The sequence below is a fragment of the Triturus cristatus genome, chromosome 3_2, assembly GCF_964204655.1.
Source record: "Triturus cristatus chromosome 3_2, aTriCri1.1, whole genome shotgun sequence".
In the NCBI taxonomy this organism is placed as follows: domain Eukaryota; kingdom Metazoa; phylum Chordata; class Amphibia; order Caudata; family Salamandridae; genus Triturus; species Triturus cristatus.
The window spans coordinates 989,998,822-990,017,840 of record NC_140584.1 but is presented as its reverse complement, the minus strand read 5'-3'; the positions used below and the strand labels follow the sequence as shown (position 1 = coordinate 990,017,840).

Genomic DNA, 19,019 nt, shown 5'->3' with positions numbered 1-19,019 from the left:
ATCCTGTGGCTGGAACTTTTGTTCTTCAGCTGGGGGTGCGTTGGGGACTGCACCAAGGTATGGAGGGCTGAGCTGGGGATGTCTGAGGATGGGCATGCCCTGGAGGTGAAGAGGTGCAGTTGATCAAGAAGTGCATTTACCAATGTTATTTCTATTGAGGGACTGAAAGTCACATGTGTAATGTGTAGTTCTAAGCAATGTGGGGTTATGTTGCTGGGCATTCTTGCTAGGGTGTCTGGCTCTATATTCTTAATCCTGTGATAACTCTGATGCTTTTTAGGGGCTTTTATTGCAATGCATTATAATGGTTATCAGTTGTGATGAGAACTGTCCTTTTTTTAAGTGATGCTTAAACATGTATTCTTGCTGCTGCATTAGGTGAAGAACAACCCAGACTGTTGGCCCTTAAGATATAGAGGTGTATACTGTATGGTCAGAATGAGATGCTCAGTCAGGGTTATGTGTTACCATGGCAGGTGAGCCCATTTTAAATGCTTGTTGAGATAAATGGGGTGGGTCGCCACTGGGATGGTGCCAGCAGGCAAGGCCCTCACTCTAGGTTATGGTCAACCTACTGCATTGGGGACAAGATGATGTGCATACATGGGAGTGGTGATACTAGACCCCACATGTTATGCAATGTCACAAAGTAATTCCAACAACTTATGTATATTTGTAAATTGGTGAACAGTATTGAGTAGTGCGTGAGTTTAATAAATGTACTCTTCCTTTTTATAAGGCAAAGTACAGACTGTACAGACTGGACAATCAATTATTGAGTGTTATTCCTGCATACTGGTAAATGTCGATTACTAGCCCACACCACCTCCCTTGAGTAAACCTTGTACTGCTCTGCAATGCTACCCTTTTGAGAGTCAAGCGCTACAATGGGGTGTTTGGTTCCCAGTGAAGGACAAATGTAGTCGTGTTATTTGTGCAGGCCTCACAGATACTGCCAAGTTTTCCAAAGCAACCATTATGTGTTTTAGAGTTTAAACCATTCCTGGTTTCGGACCCTTGGGAGATATCTATCCATGTGCCTATCTAGGGTGCAGTTTAAGTGGCTAGCCTAAATAAACCTAGTATTTAAGTATGGGGACACAACCACATTGCTTCCTCAAAAAACGACTTCCCTACATTGGGTGTGTAGAGATTTACCAAGCCTGTTTCTGTAGCAGCTAAGAAGCCCAGCACCCTTCTGTATCGACCTGGAGGGTCTGTAATGCCTCACGCCATATAGGTGCCCCTCTAGAATATGGTAAGTAGTGAGCTGCAAAGATATGACCCCTTAATATTTTCTGCAACTTCTCAATTTCCTGCTGTGATAGGGAATACAAATTGCCATGCTGCAAGAAACACACGTCTTTTTTTAAAATAAGCATTTTCTCTATAGCATTTTGGATACTGATGTAATCCCTGTGCATTCCAGGAGAGCCATTTCCTATGGATCATCATTAATTAATTGATATTTCTGATTGTTATAAACTTGTTGCTAAGCCCTCCCTCGACCATCTGAGTATATGCATGAAGATCACACCGTTAACATTATTACTAAACATTTTGTTTTCAACAGCTAAACCGTTTCCCTGCCATATCCCAACCATGATAGTCACAAAGCTAAATCTTCCTGAGTACGAACTGTATGCCCATCCAATGATTGGACACGTTCTTCCTCTAACTAGGAGTATAACTGATCACAGCTTCTCTCCTCCCTCCCCTCAACAAGAAAAGATAAGATCTCCTCGAGCACCCTCCCTCAACTCTACTTTTATCGGTCGGTGCATTTCATTTTATTTCACAGCACTTAACTTGGTAATCTCTTACTATATTTAGCAGGAGGGTGGTGACCAGACCAATGCCCACCAAAACAATGGGGTACCACTGCGTCCGTCAGTGACTGCCAGCTGTTCTAAGTGCTAGTCTTACCTTTTCTATCTGCGTATACCGCCCTCCCAACATTTACTTCTCAACCCTCTAATTCATGTACCAGCTTGTACAGATAGGTATTTATTTGTATCCTGTATCTTCCACTTTTTGTTAACCTTGTCAATTATAGTAGTCTCCAATTATAGTGGCCCGGAGTGCAGCTGTGATACATGTTCCTCTACGCATAGCCAAGCTCGGTGTTGGTCTTTTACTGGCAACTCCCATCTCATTGCTTCCATCGCCAATGTCCAAATTCATTTCCACTATAGTGCCATCCTCTTGGACTAATATTCACAGGGGTGTTGTCTGTTAATTAGGGTCAGGTTTCGTGGTTCTTTCTATTCCTGTCTTGTCCTGTTCTTAATTGGATGTTGTAGATCTGATTTCCCTCACAGTGGCTTTGTATCTGTTCCTTCATCCCATAGTTTCAGGTAAATCTACACCTTATCTGGTGTATCAAAGAAATTGCTCTTCCCACTCACAGTTCTTTTAAAGCGAGCTGTGTAAATTAGCCTGCAGGTCAGATTTCACACCTTGACTTTTTGTTTCACCTTCTTGAATATTTTGCCTTTTTCCTGTAGTCAGGAAAGATGCCAGGTGTGATTCTCTGTTCTCTTTTCTGTTTGACTGCATGCAGGATACAGTTTTATCTTTTTAGTTTTGGAATCTAGTTCTGAATGCCCTTGGAAGTGATCATCAACTTGATGAGAGGATGATCAGAACCTTCCCATTTGAGAAAAAAAAATGAACTATATTTAGTAAGTACCCAAAGTTGAAACACAAATATAGTCAAAAGGGAGGTTAATTCCACTCCTGCTAAACATTCTGGTTACTCCATCACCATGAAAACTGCCATTTACCAATAATATGCCTAATTTCTCAAAACAAATGGCAAACAATTTCCCCTGACTGCCACTCCCTAATATAGAGTATATAAGATGAGGGATATTAAGAAAATCATGCATTGATAAATCTTGTCTGACTGGTTATTCCTTCTCAGAGGAATGCAATATTTTTGTATTTAGATCTCGTTAAAAAAAAAAGTAATGCCTCAAGAACTTTTACCTTCGCTTTTTTTTTGTGTAGAGATTATTTTATTGTCATAAAGTACCAAAAAATAACACCAAATGTAATGATCCACAAGTCCAACATAAACCCATATTGAGATACAAATGCTGTTTGCAATACATGCCCCAATACCGAACAATACTAACATATAAGAAAGGGAGAAAAAGATGGAAACGGGTGAGAAAATAAGAAGATATAGATGAAGAAGGGAAAAATGGCAGGAAGAAAAGAAGGGCGGAAGACAAAACTACAAAGCAGAGAACAGCGGGCATAAAGATGGGCTGTTCAGGTGAAGGCCAAGTATAGTAATGCTGAGAGGAGTGGGGGGGGAGGGCATCCTGCAGAAAGGGGGACCATATGAGAAGAAAAAATTTCTGTTTTGTTCATTAAATTGTAAATTACCTTTTCATAGGATACAGTATTTAACATCTCGGCGAGCCATTCCTCATGTGAAGGCAGTTGTGGAGAATGTGAAGATTTTTGCTTCAAAAGGGCTGTGATGAGCTGGCAACGGGATTGTGGTCAGCGCGGGGAAAGTCCGATAAGTAACGAAGAATTAGGGGGTCAGGAAGTGGCGAGGTCAAATCCATGGATTCCCAGAGTGTAGACCCCATGCTGTCCAGAAGGAGCAAATGACAGGACAATCCAGTAATATATGAATATATCGCAGTGCACGTGATCGCATCGCCAACCCTGAAGCCATGCCGGGGTCCTGTACCAGCCTTGCCGTATCTTAAAAAGACTGAGCTTCTTCCATGTCTCCTGGACTGCCCGTTTCAGGGCCTCTAAGAGCTGCCAAATCCTCCACATTATATTCCACCTGCAGACGAGCCTGCCAGGTCGTCCTGAGGCTAGCCAATTGTCACTGGAAGTAGTGGTGGCAAATCGGGAGATTGCAGAATCTGCCCAACACGCCTTTTAACGGACCCCCGGTGTTAAGAGAGCACCCGAGAACAGGAGATAGTCAAGGGTTAAGGATCCAGTTTGCTCAGCAAGCAATGACGTAGTTGTGTGTAGCACCATTGAGGGTACAGCAGGCCAAATTGATCCCGTAGTATATCAAAGGACTTGAGTACACCTCTGGAAATACGGTGTGTTGAGGTTTAGAATCTCAGCTTTGCGCTAGGGTCCGCGATCAAGCCTGGCCCCCCATGCGAATACCAGTATTGTTCCAGGGGGGAGCTTTGCTATGGAGATGCTCATCCACTGAAAAGAGCTTGTGAGCCTGTATCCAGGTGGCGTACATGGTTTTCAGTTTAGGGTTGGGGGACCCGGCAGCGGGGCCAGGAAGATAGAGGGCCTGTAGTCCCAAAGAGTTTTTCTTGAGTCTGCATTCGATCTCGACCCATAACTGGGTGTGGTGTCTTGGACCGAGGGATGCATATACACCATTTGTGCCTAATGTAAGGCTAGACAATAATGCACAATAAAGGGCAGGCCCTGTCCCCCTGCTGATCTATGGGCAATAAGCTTTTAAATTGCCAGGCAAGATCTTGAACGCACAGATAAAGACCTTAATGGTCTTGTCTATCTGACGGAGGGTCGAGAGGGGTATTAATTTGAGAAGCATGCCCAACATGTATGTGATTTGGGGGAGGGTAACCATTTTCACTGCTTGAGTCTGTCTCCTGAGAGAGAGAGAGAGAGAGATATATATTCATGTGGGACGATTTCGCAAAATCCAATTGCAGTTGCTCCAGATGTGGGTCCAGGTTATCTGCCACCATGCGCTCAAGGCCCTTGTTAACTACGATGCCCAGATACCTAAGACGGGAACTCTTCTACTGAATGGGTAACCGGTGATGGCAGCAACATGGTATTTGGCGATAGCGGCAAGGCATCGATCTTTGCCCAGTTCATCTTGCAGCTGGATTTTGCAACAAAAGCGTCCATGATCTCTAGCTACGCGGAATGAAGGAGAGTAAGGCCGATAGGGTAAGATGTCATCTGCGTATAGATAGTGTTGAGGGGCCTTCAGGGCTAGGGATACCTATGATACAGTCTGATTGCTGCTGGGACACTGCTAAAGGCTCCATTGCCAGGAGAAATAGGAGGGGTGGGGGGGGGGGGCGAAATCCTGATGGGTACCCATGTGTACCAGGAAGGGATCATAAAGAAAGCTCCTGCAATTGACCTGCGCTGAAGGGGAGTCATAGAGCCATCTCACTCTGGAGATGAAGTTGTCACTAAGGCCAAATTTCCGGAGCGCGGCAGACCGGTAGTCCCATTCTATCCTGTCAAAGGACTTCTCGGTTTCCAAGGACAACACCAAGACCTCATCCTGAAGGTTCGCTGCAAGCCAGACCGCATGTGCTAATTAGCGAAAATGGTTGCGAAAGGAGTGGTTTGAGACAAACCCTACTTGTGAATGGTGAATAAAAGAGGGGAGGACCCGCTTGAGGCAGGCTGCTAGAATACTGGCCAGTATCTTGACATCCCCATTGAGCAGGGATATGGGGGCGATAATTGTAGTAAAGATGGCCCTTTATTGGTTTGGGAAGGACCGAAATCAGCATTCTATTTGACAGTAAACCCAAGGAGCCCATGCAATTGGCCTCAGCGAAGGCCTCCTGGAGAAGATCCCCCCACCTTGGATGTGGGCCACTTGTAGAGCTCTGCTGGGAAGCCGTGCTCTCCGGGGCCTTGTGATTGGGTAGATCCGTGATGGCCTTCTCAATCTGCTCCTTACTGATCGCGCCTTGAAGCATCTCCCTGCCATCCTCCGAGGTATTCATCTCTGCTGGTCCCTGGACAATTACCAAGAAATAGAGGGCTCTACAGTAGGATGCAAACATATCTGTAATTCTGTGCGGCTTGGTAACCAGCGCCCCCCCCCCCCCCCCGAGTCATTGATATTAGCGGGAATGACCATTCCTGCCTCCCTCTTGCTGAGCTGCACCGCCAGTAGCCGTCCCGTCTACCCTCACTATATATTATAGTGCCGGTATATTCACCTCTGTAGTGCATGTTCTGCTTTTGGAGGTGTTGAGGTCTATGCGTGCCTTTTCATGGCTGCGCTTGGTAATAGCTGATGGGTGGGCTGTGTAAGTGCGTGTGAGGTAGGCTACATTCGCCTCGATTGCCCTCAGACTTTCCTCCTTGTGTCCTGCCCCCTGATGGTCAGGGCCGAGTCAACCGAACCATCATTGTTCTCCTGGTAAGTATGCACATGGGTTTTAAGCTGATTCTTGCCCACCGGGTGAGTGTAGGTGGACAAGTTGAGATGCCAGGGCTTGCAAATTGGCAGTGACAGACTCAGATCAGCCTGAAAGGCAATAGGGAAGTGGTCCGAGAGTGCTTCCTGTAGTATTGAAGTCTTACAAAAAAGGGAAAGCAAGGGGTGAGCCATTAGGAACAAATCCAACCGTGATTGAGTACCATGAACCGGGGACAAGTGTATGTATTCCAGTCCTGTTGGATGTAAAAGACGTCTTATGTCGCGAAAGCCATGTTCGGCACCAAAATCCAGTAAGAGGGTAATGTGTGCATTATTGGCTACGTAAAAAGGACCAGTGCAGTCTAAACCCGCAGGCCAGGTTCCAGTACCCGCCTATCAGGATGTTTGCGGTGTCTATTTCCGTCAATGCACAGGTGAGTTGAAGAAGGAAGGCGCACTTCTGACTCATAGGTGCATACACTGAACCTACACTTAGTACCTTTCCGTTGCTCTTTAGTTTGGCGTACAAACAGCAATCCTCTGGATCAACCCAGGTCTTAAGCACAACATGGGGCAATGTTTTCCAAATCAAAATGGCTACTCCACGTTTCCGGACTGCCAGTATGTTATCTGCCGCTCGCAGAGGACAGCAATTGTGTATCTCTTTGTACATCCAAGTCTGCCAGAGCTTCTCAGCTGCTGCCTCTGTGAGATGAGTCTCCTGGAGAAGAGCTGTCGGCATGCTTGGGATTGAGATAGGATAGCATTTATTTTACGCTTGATGTAATGCGTAAGACCATTGACGTGCAAGGAAAAAATATGTAAGGGCTTGTGCGCTGACATGAAGATCACAAGAATCAAGGGGGGGGGGAGGGGGAGTCTGAGGGATGTGAACGAAGTTGGGTGGGCAGAGAGTTCAGTCTGGTCCCGCTCCCAGTCTACGGGATGTTGAAAGGGCAGAAAAGATCAGACCGGTAGAAAAAGGAAGAGTGGGCGTAAAGAAAACATGAGGGTAGAAAGAAATAAGAAGGAAGAACTTTTACTTTCCACACCTCCACACAACTTGACCTACTACCCTTTCCATAGCTACATGGCTAAACCTTTTTGGGGCAAACGTAATCTCAAGCCCATGGTTAAGAGGAAATTGGTGTTTTCGGGCTTAAGTAACACCAAGAATCAATTTCTCAAAAAGGACTGCGGGAAGTGTGGTTATTGGACCCCAGAGTCAGCAACCACTCACCCACTGAGTAGGACTGGTATTTGGGGAGACATCCTGGAGCTTGTACAAGTAGACTATTAGGCTTTGTTGGTTGACTAGATATGTGAAACCAGTGGTACTGAAATCTGCACGAATGGAGTCACTCAATAAAAAGCAATACAAGAGGCTTTGGCGTTAAATGGTTCTCTAGTGTTTCTTTCAGCGTGCACTAACAAGTAGTATGGAAAGTCACAAGAAAAGGTTTTCTGTGTCATTCAATATTGTACAGGAAACCAGAATTCGGTTTGCCGAGTGTTGGACGCAAAGAGGTGAGTGTACAAACAGAGGAGGGGAGTTCTCTCACTAAATGGATGTTTTCTACCTGACAGTTTATTTACCATGTCATTTTTTTGAATATTCTTATTTCTCGATTGTGATGGGCAGATAAACCTCAGATCTTGGGTTCACTCTTTCATATGGAGCAGGTTCCCACAGCACGCTTCCTCTCAGCTGGTTTTCTGGTTTTGGTCCACAAAGTCTGGTGAAATTGCACTACACTTGGTTCTGTTCACCTCGTTTTCCTCCTCCTGGGATACACCAGGTTGGGTAGCAGGACATAGGCCTGCTCTTGATGGTTGCAGCTGTACTGCATCCTGTAACTGGTCCACTCGTTATTTTAGGTAAGTTCAGAGAGCTTCTTCAAAAGTCAAATGGAAGCTTCGTGTTGAAAACCAGTCTCTGGGGCAAATACCTCTTCAAATTCAGATGGCTGTCAAGTAATTTGAAAGGACATAATCCTCTGCTTTAACAGCAAGAAACTGCGATAGGGAAGGCGGGAGAGCATTCAATGTTTTGGGATGTGTATTTGTTCCACATGTCCCATGTTGTATTTTATGCATGCTCGGGGATGCGGGGGGGGCGGCTTGCGCCTATCATAGTAAGAGTGGCAAGGAGCTCTGCTGATAACACCCGATGTCCTCTTTCTGGACCGACTTTGAGGTTGTGTAGTAGGGGTGTCCTAGATAAGAAGTGGGGGCAAAAAGGAAGGAAAGATTTTCTGTGCAGTTGCAGTGTCGAGCAGTGCCATGGCACCACGCAATCCAGGGGGATAGAATACCACATGGTTTTTCGTTCAGCTCATGTAGCCTCCATTTGTGTTAGTTACCAGGTCCTTTTGAATGGACACTAACCATACTGTCACCAAAAACATACACAGCAATGGAAGGAATTTGTAATCTACAGTTATCAGTTACTGATCACATTTTCCCCCAATGTCTGGATGTTCCTCCCACAAGGGTGCGTGGAAAATGCCTGTACTGGGCAGTTGAATGCCAACTGAAACCAATCACCAGGCTACCCATGGCCTGGTGATGGGGCAGTATCCTTCTAGCAGGAGTCCCTCCTATTTGAATTTAATACCAGTCTAGTAAAGACTAGAATAGAAAATATAGGGTGACTACTATTTAGTTGGAGATGCGAGTCAACTGGGAAGGAAAAACAAAACACAAAATGGAGGCTGGATGACCCTATTCTCAATGCCATGAGGCCTTTGACCTGTCACCATTCCATGAGCAGAAGTGAAAAATAAGGGCATTGTGACACTCTGCTTACAGAAGCAATTTGTGTATCCTAGGTAACCTAATCAGAATTTCATGTGTGACAGTGATACGCAGCGAGATGATGGAGAACAACTGCTGTTATGGACAGTTTGGGCAAGTTTAGAAGGAATTATGTTAACATTATTTTGAAAAACATTCACCTATAGGGTAAGTTTGTATCCGGAATTAGGTCATTGGGTGTATCCATCTTTTTATAACGTGCCAGACTCCTTTTAGTGGTTCGTGCGGAGTGCTTTACAGAGGCAGGCTTACGAATTGAGATCTATAGAAAGCCTACACATATGTAGAGTAAGAGTGCTATTGAAAGAAAATAAATGTTGTCCATGAATGACTTTAGAAATGCTTTATGAATATCTGATCACATCGGCTGGGTAATATAGATATACAGGGAACCCCAGTTTACAGGGTGAATGTTTCCTGAGAGCAGTTCCAGATATGAAACATAAAGGAAATGCATTCCAAGGAGGTCTGTATGTATGCCACTCTGGAAGTGTATGAAAATAGTAGTAGTGGTGGTGTGGATCAGACAGGCTTTTGGACAGAATAGAGAAGAGATCAATAAGAAAGGAAGGGATTCATGGGATTTTTTTGCCAGTTCTAACTGTCCGGTGTGTAACTGTAGAAGTCGTGTAAATAAATTGCATTTTACTAAATTATGCACGATGAAGCCAAGTGTTTGAATTACCAGTGCAAAAGCTTTTAAATGGGGAGGGTAGGAGCACACTGCCTCACATCCCAGCACCATTACCCCTTTGCTTCCTGGTAAGTGTAGTGCGGGATTTCACGCTTGCTAGAAAGTTAATAATAATTTTCACCAAAGCTGCTGCAGTCGTTGCTGTATCTCTAGACCCGTCTTTCTGGATTTGGTCCGTAATCAGTAGGGAGTCCTCAATAGTTATTTTGGTGTTTTTTTTGTTATAGTTTTTTTTTGTTGCATATTTATATAAAGCGCGAACTCGACCCGAAGGTATTGGAGCGCTTTACATGAGCATCGTATTTACATTACACATTCAGGCACGGGGAGATTAAGTGATTTTGCCCAGAATCACAGGATGTGGACGCGACCCCGAGGCTCGAACCCTGGTTTCCAGCAACAAAGTCGGCAGTTTAAGCCGCCGGACCACATCCTCTCCCTCTCCCTGTGTTGCTGGAAATGCTGCCACACAATTTTCTCAGGCGTACCACTCGGAGCACACAGGAACTCCGAAGCTAGTCTGCTTGTAGGCTCACGGGAACCTTTTCTAAACAGTAGGGGGGAGGGGCGGCTCCTCTAAAGTAGAGGAGCGTCTCCCTACTGCTTTTATGAGCAGTGCAGAGGAAAAATAAACTGATAATAACGAAGCATTATCATGATTTTATTTTTCCTTCCTCGGTGTGGGGAGTGGTGGAGCTGGCCAGAGCAGGGGCCAAGGGTGGAGTGGTGAGCACACTTGAAATGCACATGAACGTTTGACCGGCTGTCTTGGTCCTGCCAAACATTCATGCGCACTTTGCATGTTCCCCACCAGGCTGCATTACATAGCTTGGTGGGGAACATGCACAGTCTCCCTGTCCCCGTCTGAGCACCGAAGCACGGCGCTCAGAACACTCACAACGCTGCAAAGCAGCGTTGTGATTGGCTTAGGAGAACTTAAGGGGAACCATGGGAACGCTGCGTTGTCATTTGCTTAGGGAGCCTTGGAGCCCGGGTGTTTCCTGCGAGGTGGAGAGGTGGGTGATGGTAATGCGACCGGCAGGTAAGTTTATTTTATTCTTTCGCTTTTTTTTTCTCAACCCCTACCTGCCATCGTCCATTGCCAGCCGCCACAGGGGAGGGTAGGATCACACTGCCTCACATTCAAGCTCCATTACCTCTTTACATCCTGGTTAGTTTAGTGCAGGTTTTCGCGCTTGCTTCAAAATTCATCATCATTTAATGAAGACATATAAGATGTGGTTTAATGCTTGCACATGGATAATAAAGGAAACGTGAGGGTAATGTGAAGGACGTGAAACTGAAGAGGGCACATCATTGTAAGTCATTATATTTCAAGCGTTTCTAATAAAATGTAAAAACAATTGTATATAGGTACATTGACAACAGGAAAGAATGTTTGTTTTTATTTTTGGCTTTTGTTTGGCCGTTTTATGATTTTTGCTAAAAACGTATGACCTGCTACACTGTCCGAGCATTAGATACCAAAGGAATTCAGGATCAAATATATTGTGTACTTCCTTCTTATTTATCTCTTTTAATTATTATTTATTTATTTGTTTATTTAAATATGTTTGTGGCAAGTTGCACTGAAGTATCCTACCTTTTTTTCCTTAAGTTCCAGGCCAAATTAACCTCATTTTTCTTTCTCCACATATTGGGGATTCCAAATGGTACCTACCCATGGTTGTGGATTTTTCCAGAGGGAACTCGAGAATATAGCCATAAGGATGATTTCTTTTTCTTAAAGTGCTCGAGCAAGAAAGTATGTGGATTTTTTTTCCCCAAACATGGCATCAACAGAAGGTTTCCCGCCTTCAGGAATGCAAAAATTTGTTTAATAGAAATGACCATCGTTTTTGCAATTTTCTAAGTGGCAGTCAATTTTTCCTACTTTTGTTGTTTATACCTACTAGTAGTTTGTTGTGAAAACAGGTGTGAAACCATTGGGTGAACCTGTAAACCTATACATTTTTAAACAGTAGACCAAACCAAGGCTATTTAGGTGGCATGACTTGAGTTTTTTTATTTATAAATATTTTTATTGGCATTAATGGGTCATATCGCATTTTATTTCACAGAACATAAATGTCATTGAGATAAATCCCCTCCTTTCACAGCGTCTCACTTATTATTACATTTCTATATGTCCACAGTGTTCCATCAACAATTGTTATCCACATTATATGGCGTTGTAACTTTCATAAACCGCCCCCCCCCCCCACACTTACTTCCCTCCATGTCCTGGTGTCGAGGTCAGTCCAATCCTATTTCCACTAGGGATGTCTATTGTTCATTTATTGATCTTGTCATACGGTTGACCATCACCTTGTTCTATATAAACTCCTGAGTTTCCCTTTGCTCCTCCCTCTAAATAGGTTTGTTTTTCTCTTTCGCCTGGAGGGGTCCCTCAGGTCTGTTATCATATTCATCTATGCCCTAAAGCGTCATCAAGCTTCTCATCGGACCTGTTTCATGCGGGCCTTCTCCGCTGTTGTCTATTGGCATCACTTAGAGGTTGACACACTATTAGGAGACCTGGAGTCTGTTCGATCAAAATGTGACAGTGAATTTAAAAGACATTGCTTCCAAACGATGTTCCATGTAAGACGTTTTTTGCTGTTACTAGTCTAACCTATGAGGTCTTTCAGAAGTGCCATCAAGTGTCTCTCTTTGTGTCATATTGTCTACTCTGGGTTCCTCTTCTTCCATCATTGACTCAGAGGCTAGCAGAAAACCAGGCTGCTTGGGTCAAAATAACTCCTGCGTTTCTCACAGTCCATTTGATTTATTCTCCTTCAATGACCTGGTCACCGAAAGACCTCTCTCTTCACATAGCTCCTCACCTCTTATCCCGTCTTCAGGGCAATACACCCAAGACCATGGTCCATCGCTGCTCTATAGTCTGCAAGCAGTCATTACTCAAGGTAGTAAACAAGGGCCACTCGACTAGCTCCACCTTAGGGATTGCTGTGCTCTTCCATCTGAGATTCTCTACCACCACACTGGAGGGTACAGGGACAACTCGGTGGCTTCATACCTCTGTAGCTGGGGGTGTCCACGTTATCCAGGCATGGATCCCAGTTGCTCCATCTCTGCAATAAATGCAGGGGACTGTCCCACCACCTGGGCCCTGCGTCTACCCTATGTGATTACAAAACAATGATCCCCTTGGAGAGAGGAATAGGCATAACCTCCCTTGGCCTGTGAAAATTGTGTAAACAAATGTTTAGTGCAGTATACAGACACAATTTATTGTATATTTGTTATGTCAGAATAGCAAATCGGGTGTAATAATTTATACAATAGGTGTTCCAACAAAAGTGACATGAGTAAATAAGCCTGTTAAGAAGGGAGCACTACTTCCAAACTTGGTAGTATCCCAAGTCCATCAGCTGCAGATGAGTGTAGACTAGTTGAAGAGTAGCACCCCAGACTTTATAATGCCTCTCAAGGACTGTATAGGTACAAAGAGTACCACCCACATATTGCACCTACAGTGGCACATTAAGTGGAGAGTTGATCGTGATAACATTGTGGATTCAGATACTGCTTTCCTGAGAATGTGTGATGAATGTAGGTCCCCTTGTTGCTTTATTTGGCACAGTGATGTATCGCCTTGAAATTAGGATATGGCATTGAGGCCCTCAATTAGAAGGATCTTGAAAATCCTGATTTGGTAATACTACCCCTTCAGGTTTTGATTGAACACATTTCACCTGTGAACACCTGGCAAAATAGGTGTGCTTTCAAGTGGTTATAGTGTGGAAAACCTATGGAGAAATCGATGTGGAAACATTAATTTCTGCTGTAATCCCCCAGTCCTTAGAGTCTTACATGTTATGGTCCTGGAATTCTTGCACTTCCTGGCTCCAAGATTCTGGCCGTGGTATTACTGTATGAAAGAAACTAGAGTACCATGGATATGGTGATAGTCTCTATTACAGTTCCTTTTTTAGGTCTCGCCTGGCGTAGGCTGCGCGCATGCGCAGTCTCGCTGGCGAGATTTAATGAGATGTGGTATTTTCTGTAAGGGGCATTAAGCCCCGCCCCTCTTTTCCATTGGCTGGCGTCACCGTTTAGCATAAACGGTGGCCAGCCATTGGAAAAGAGGTGTCGGTTACGTATTTGCTTGGCTTTCTGAGCCGTCCCATTTGGACGGCCTCGCCTGCTTTACGTTAGTCGCAAAAGGTTTCTTACCTTTATGGGGCCAAACACATGGCCCCATAAAGACAAGAAACCTTTTAGCAGGCAAGAGCCGTCCAAGTGGGACGTCAGAAAAAGCCGAGCAAATACGTCATGGCGAGCGAGCTACAAAAAATATGTAAGTTCTGCCGTTACCTCCAACTTTTTTACATCACAAACCCTCCCTCATCTCTGCCCAGGTGCTTGGTAAACTATACTTTTAGAACAGCTTCCCCTGGAAGGAGTATTTACTTAGTATGGAGTGCTGTGAATAACCTCGGAAGGATGAAAGCGGCGTTGTTCTTGCCGGGATTCTAATTTGGGACCGGCAGGTTATTTTATACCACTATACCACTTCCGCATCGTGCCGGAAGTCTCAATGAACTGTGCGGTCTGCTTGTGCACCGTACATACCGTTCATTATTGTGATCGTCTGTTTTATGCACTGGTTGTAGCTCCCTATGCCGTGCTCTTTTCAGCAGATATGAATTAATAGCGCTTTGAAGTGGCCCACTGACTGCACGAGAGTTTACGGGAAATTGAAAAAATCTGCATTATTACACACAGATCTACGAGAAGTATATTAAGAAGGTACTGTCACCGACAGTACGGGCTGGATTTAATTGTATTGTGTGCTGGGCAGTGGATCCTGCTGAGTCAAGCTGAGGGACCCTGGGATTAGGAAACCTATAAGGGGGGTATCTCCGGTCTAGCGCTCACAGGGAGCCAGACTGTGCTTAAATCTAGCCTCAAGCTACACGTTCAGAAGCATGGGAGCCGCGCTCGAAACTAAAGCGCACTGAGGACAGGCGCCAACTCCGAGCCGAACTCTACTCTGGAGCAGCGCTCTCAGAAGCAGACTGCACCCAGGATCATACGGACAACTGTATTCGTATTGGAGGACCTTATTTGGAGCCGATCTTTGTTGCCAACTACAACCAGCATATTGCGGTTGGTGAATATTCCTTTAAATATATTTCTGATAATATCGTCAGAGAAACCGAAGCAAAAATCACGGTCTTGGATATATTCATTATAGGGAAGATTCCCTAACAAGGAAGAAAACTTCTGAGAGGAACTACTGTTCATAATACCAACATATACTTTGGAACTCATAATAGATCTCTCCTATAAATCGCCCTGAAGAAGTCCTGTCTTAGGACGAAACGCGTCGGCTGTGCCGCACTGTAAATGTTTTATGAATTTGGAATAAAGAAACGAAACTAAAGAACACTTTTTCGTTTTATAATTGGAATGAGACCATATATATTGTCTTAATTGATTATTATTGTACATATGTGGTGCACCTTGGCTTTTTGATTTGTCATACGGAAAACTGGCCTGCACCCGCCTCTTTATTTGTTCTTCTCTTCTCGACACTTTCATATGCAATTCGCCAGCACTTAAAACGTTCCACGAAGTCGATCTGATCAATCCTGAAGGGGGAGAGCAGAGGTAAGGGGCGTTGACGAGAGGAGGAGACAATAGGAAAAGTGAGGGTAGAGGGCAAGGTCTAGAAAGGAGGAACTGTTGCCCAGGGCTGAGAAAGGAGAGCTGTTATATGAAGAGTGGGACAGAGGAGGGGCGAGATCAAAGAAAGACCAAGGAGGCGGGTGAGAGGAAGGGAGGCACGGAAAGAGGGGACCGGGAGAGGGAGTCAGGGAGACGGAAACTCAGAGTAATGGCAAAGAGGGGAGAGGCAGGAGGAGGGAGAACAAAGATGGACAGAAAGAAGATTTCTCAGGAAGGGTAAGGGGGACAGAGTAAGGAAGCGGCAAGGAAAAAATGAGAGGGTAAAAAGCTTTAGGAAAAGAATGAACTGGAGAGGTGGAAGACCATGGATTCAAGATATGAAAAGGACTGAGACAGACAGGCTGAGGAGAGGTGGGTCATGGCCGGTGAAAGAGGCCGGTGCGGCAGCGTGGTGATTCCGGCACTCTGGCTACCCACCTCTTCCATTTGTCATGTTCTTTGCCTGTCACTCCAGCAGTATGTCTCTCCTGCAACCGCAGTGGCCCCTGCCTCCTCTGTGTGCCACTTTTCGTTGCCCGCGTGTTCATATTAATGAACTCACCCATATCAATTTGCCTGTATTTGTTTGTCCCCTCTATTTATTTTAAGACTTTTTCTGTGGCGCTGCCAAAGCACTTTCTAGCGCTAAGCAATGGGAGTCAATGAGCTTGTAAAAGAGCAACTCGCTGAATCGAAGTAGCCAGTACTGACCCAGGGCTTTAGGACCGGGCGCGATGTCAGGATGTCTGGGGTTGCTGGCAGAAGAGGTGGCGCTTCGCCCTCGGGAGTTTAGTGTGGGCCTCCTCACATCTGAGGTATCTTTGGAGCGGGCTCCAGAGTGTAGCGCCTTGAATCTAAAAGGAGCGCCTGTCAGATGTTCTGCACCTCGCAGGACGAATAGCCAGGGAGTTCAGTGATGCATTGATGACCTCGGGTGCCCGGGTTGCTGCTAGGGGCTAACACCTTGGATATTTAGCCACGTGTGCTGCTGTGGAGTGCTCCGGACTAAGCACGCGCGCTTTAGATCCACTCTTTCTTCTCGAGCGAGTCAGTGCAGAAACGTCAATGTGCGCGTGATGTGGTCTTGGCCAGTGACTGTCAGTGGCCTGGGCCCCATTCCCTCTCCCCCAAAAGAGGGTTGGGGAAATAAAAAAGGGTATCAGCCGGGGGGTGTGGGGGGGCACGAATGGCACATTTTCTGCCCCCGCCCGTGAATGCAAACTTCTCCCTGGAAGACAACACAGTGATTTAGTGAAAGAAAACAATCGGCCGCGAGCTACTCTGTAATGGGCCATCAGTAACTCGCCTTTGCAGTACCCAAAATGTTAATGTGTCCTGAAACAGCTCGGCATGTCTTGTTAGTTTAGCCAACAGTGCATTGTATTTTGGAACTTATAGTCAGGGTCATTGGAATTAAGCATTTTTGTGACCATGGCGTTTTCTGCATGATTATGGATTTGTGGCATTTTCCCACATAATCCACAATCTGCTGCATAATCTTCAAATTTCAATAAAAAATTAATTGTAGCCCAAAAGTGACTGCATGTGTAGCTGCACCAGTTGTTGCGCACTGGAAGGTCCCCCACAAAAGCTTACGGGTCACCTTTCTGTTGCCTATTTCTGCATTTGGAAGTCAGTGGCACTAATAGCGTTAACCTATCTAAAAAATGTATTTTCCTGCTGCATAATTCAGCCACTGTGCCACATAATTTGATCCTAATTTACCACATAATTCCAGTGGGCCAGCCCAGAGTTGGCTCTAAAACATTATAAACATATGCTCAGAATACCCCAGCGTAGTAAATGCTATTCGCTACAATGCCGAAGCAGGATGCAGATATGGTACATGATGTGGGAACATTTGATACCTGGGTACGATGTGAACAAAAAAAACATGAGTTTTTATCAAAACTTCTTGGCCCTCTAAATAGAATTGGTTTTCTTCATCTTTTTGTGCACTGCAGAAAAATACAGTGAACCCCTTTTTCCTACATTCCCTCTCTTTTTTTTTTTTTTTTTCTGATTCACGTGTTTCTTGGTGTTCGCGTTGAACTAGGAAGGGTGGAAAGCCTTTTCAACCATACAAAATCTTCACTGAGCAGACCATTTGCACAAAAAAACACAGGGTATTTCTTCCGTAGGCTGATATTTTTTGTTCATCCCACTTTTTGGGCAGTTTCGTATACCCACTGCTGCATCTTGCATCCCTCATTCGTTTTCGCTCATTTGCTACAATATACTTTTCCTATCAAGTATGGGATACAATACATTCTAAGAAAAAAACGAGCATTTGCAATGCAATAGGTTTTGCATTTGCGAGAGTTTAAACTATTTGCATTGTAAATGACACTGCCTTTCATTTGTGTTTTAAAAACCAACACGTAAATAAAAGGCATTGCCATTTACAATGCCAATAGCTCAAACTCTCACAACTGCGAGACCTATTGCATTGCAAATGCTTGTTTTTTTTGTAGTTTTTATTTATTTTTCATTAAAATTTTAAATTCTAGTTTGGCAAGCATGTTGAGGGTACTAAAGCAGATGCACACAACACCGTATGGGTTAGCACATGCCATTTTCTTTCTTCAGGAGTACCTGATAGCATCTGAAAATTCTATAGTAAAACACACGAATACGCTGCGCAATGATTAAACTATTGTGTTTTCAATTAACTTTCTAATATGTTTTGTAATATATTGTTGTTCAGTGGAAAAATCTAGATATTGATATGCTTTGCATGAAAGGTTGTTGACCTGCATGTTAAGATTTGGATTTCCCTTTCTCTTCTAGATCAGTGATGATTACAAGGTTATGTGTCTCTTGCCAAATCTTCGGCGCCTTAATGGCAAAGATATAACCTCCTCAGCCAATCACGTGCGGTTTGTCAACGGCAGGGAGCTCACCAACCGTGTAAGCTTAAATTTTTTTGAGTACTTGATTTTTTTTTTCATCCGCTTTGATGTTTGTTTCCCAAATACCCATTTGATGTTAAATATCAATTGCAGTGTCAAGTATCACTAGTTTGCGCCATTCTATTACAGGCAGAAAATATGGCAGGGCTTTTGATCTGGTGGCTTTCCAATACTTCCAAGTGTAAAGAGCATCTCACCTCGGGACATGCAGCCAAGGAGTTCAGATATAGGTCCGACGTTAATGTTGTGTTCCTCTGGTGCCTTCCCTGGAAGGGCAAGGTGGCAGTACACTCTGCCGGCTTCTTTCCATCTTTTTCTTATTTAACCTTGGCTGGACCCTTGCATCTCTTCCTTGTAACCTAACCACATTCCATCCATCTACAGAATTACAGATTGTAAGCCAATCACTCGATTCCTTAACTTCATTCGAACCAGGCAGGCACACCTTCACCACTTGTGTGGACATCATAGACCATCTACTGACATGTCTTGTGTGTCCGTGGATATCATTGGCCTATTTTTTTTTTTTTTAACATCTGGGTTGATCTTTACTTGGGTCTCTTGTGATGTCTGGATTTCATTAACTAGTACCGACACCCCTCCTGGTTTAGACTCACTGTAGCCATGTAGTGTGGTATTTGCCTACTTCCCTCCGACTTCACCATGACCCTGTCAAGGAGGATGTAACAAATCCACCATGCAGCTATGCTTCAATCAATTTGTAGAATAAATGGTGCATAAAGCACTT

At 44.5% G+C, this 19,019-nt stretch overlaps 1 protein-coding gene across 4 annotated transcripts in view; it reads left to right on the top strand.

Annotated features, from left to right (window-relative positions):
- Window positions 1-19,019, top strand: part of LRWD1 (leucine rich repeats and WD repeat domain containing 1) — a 169,367-nt gene that overhangs the window by 76,141 nt on the left and 74,207 nt on the right. For all 4 annotated transcript variants that reach the window (XM_085649592.1, XM_085649593.1, XM_085649591.1 and 1 more), the window contains exon 4: window positions 18,150-18,269. In XM_085649592.1, the coding sequence (XP_085505718.1) occupies window positions 18,150-18,269 (120 nt within the window). The remainder of the gene's footprint in view (window positions 1-18,149; window positions 18,270-19,019) is intronic.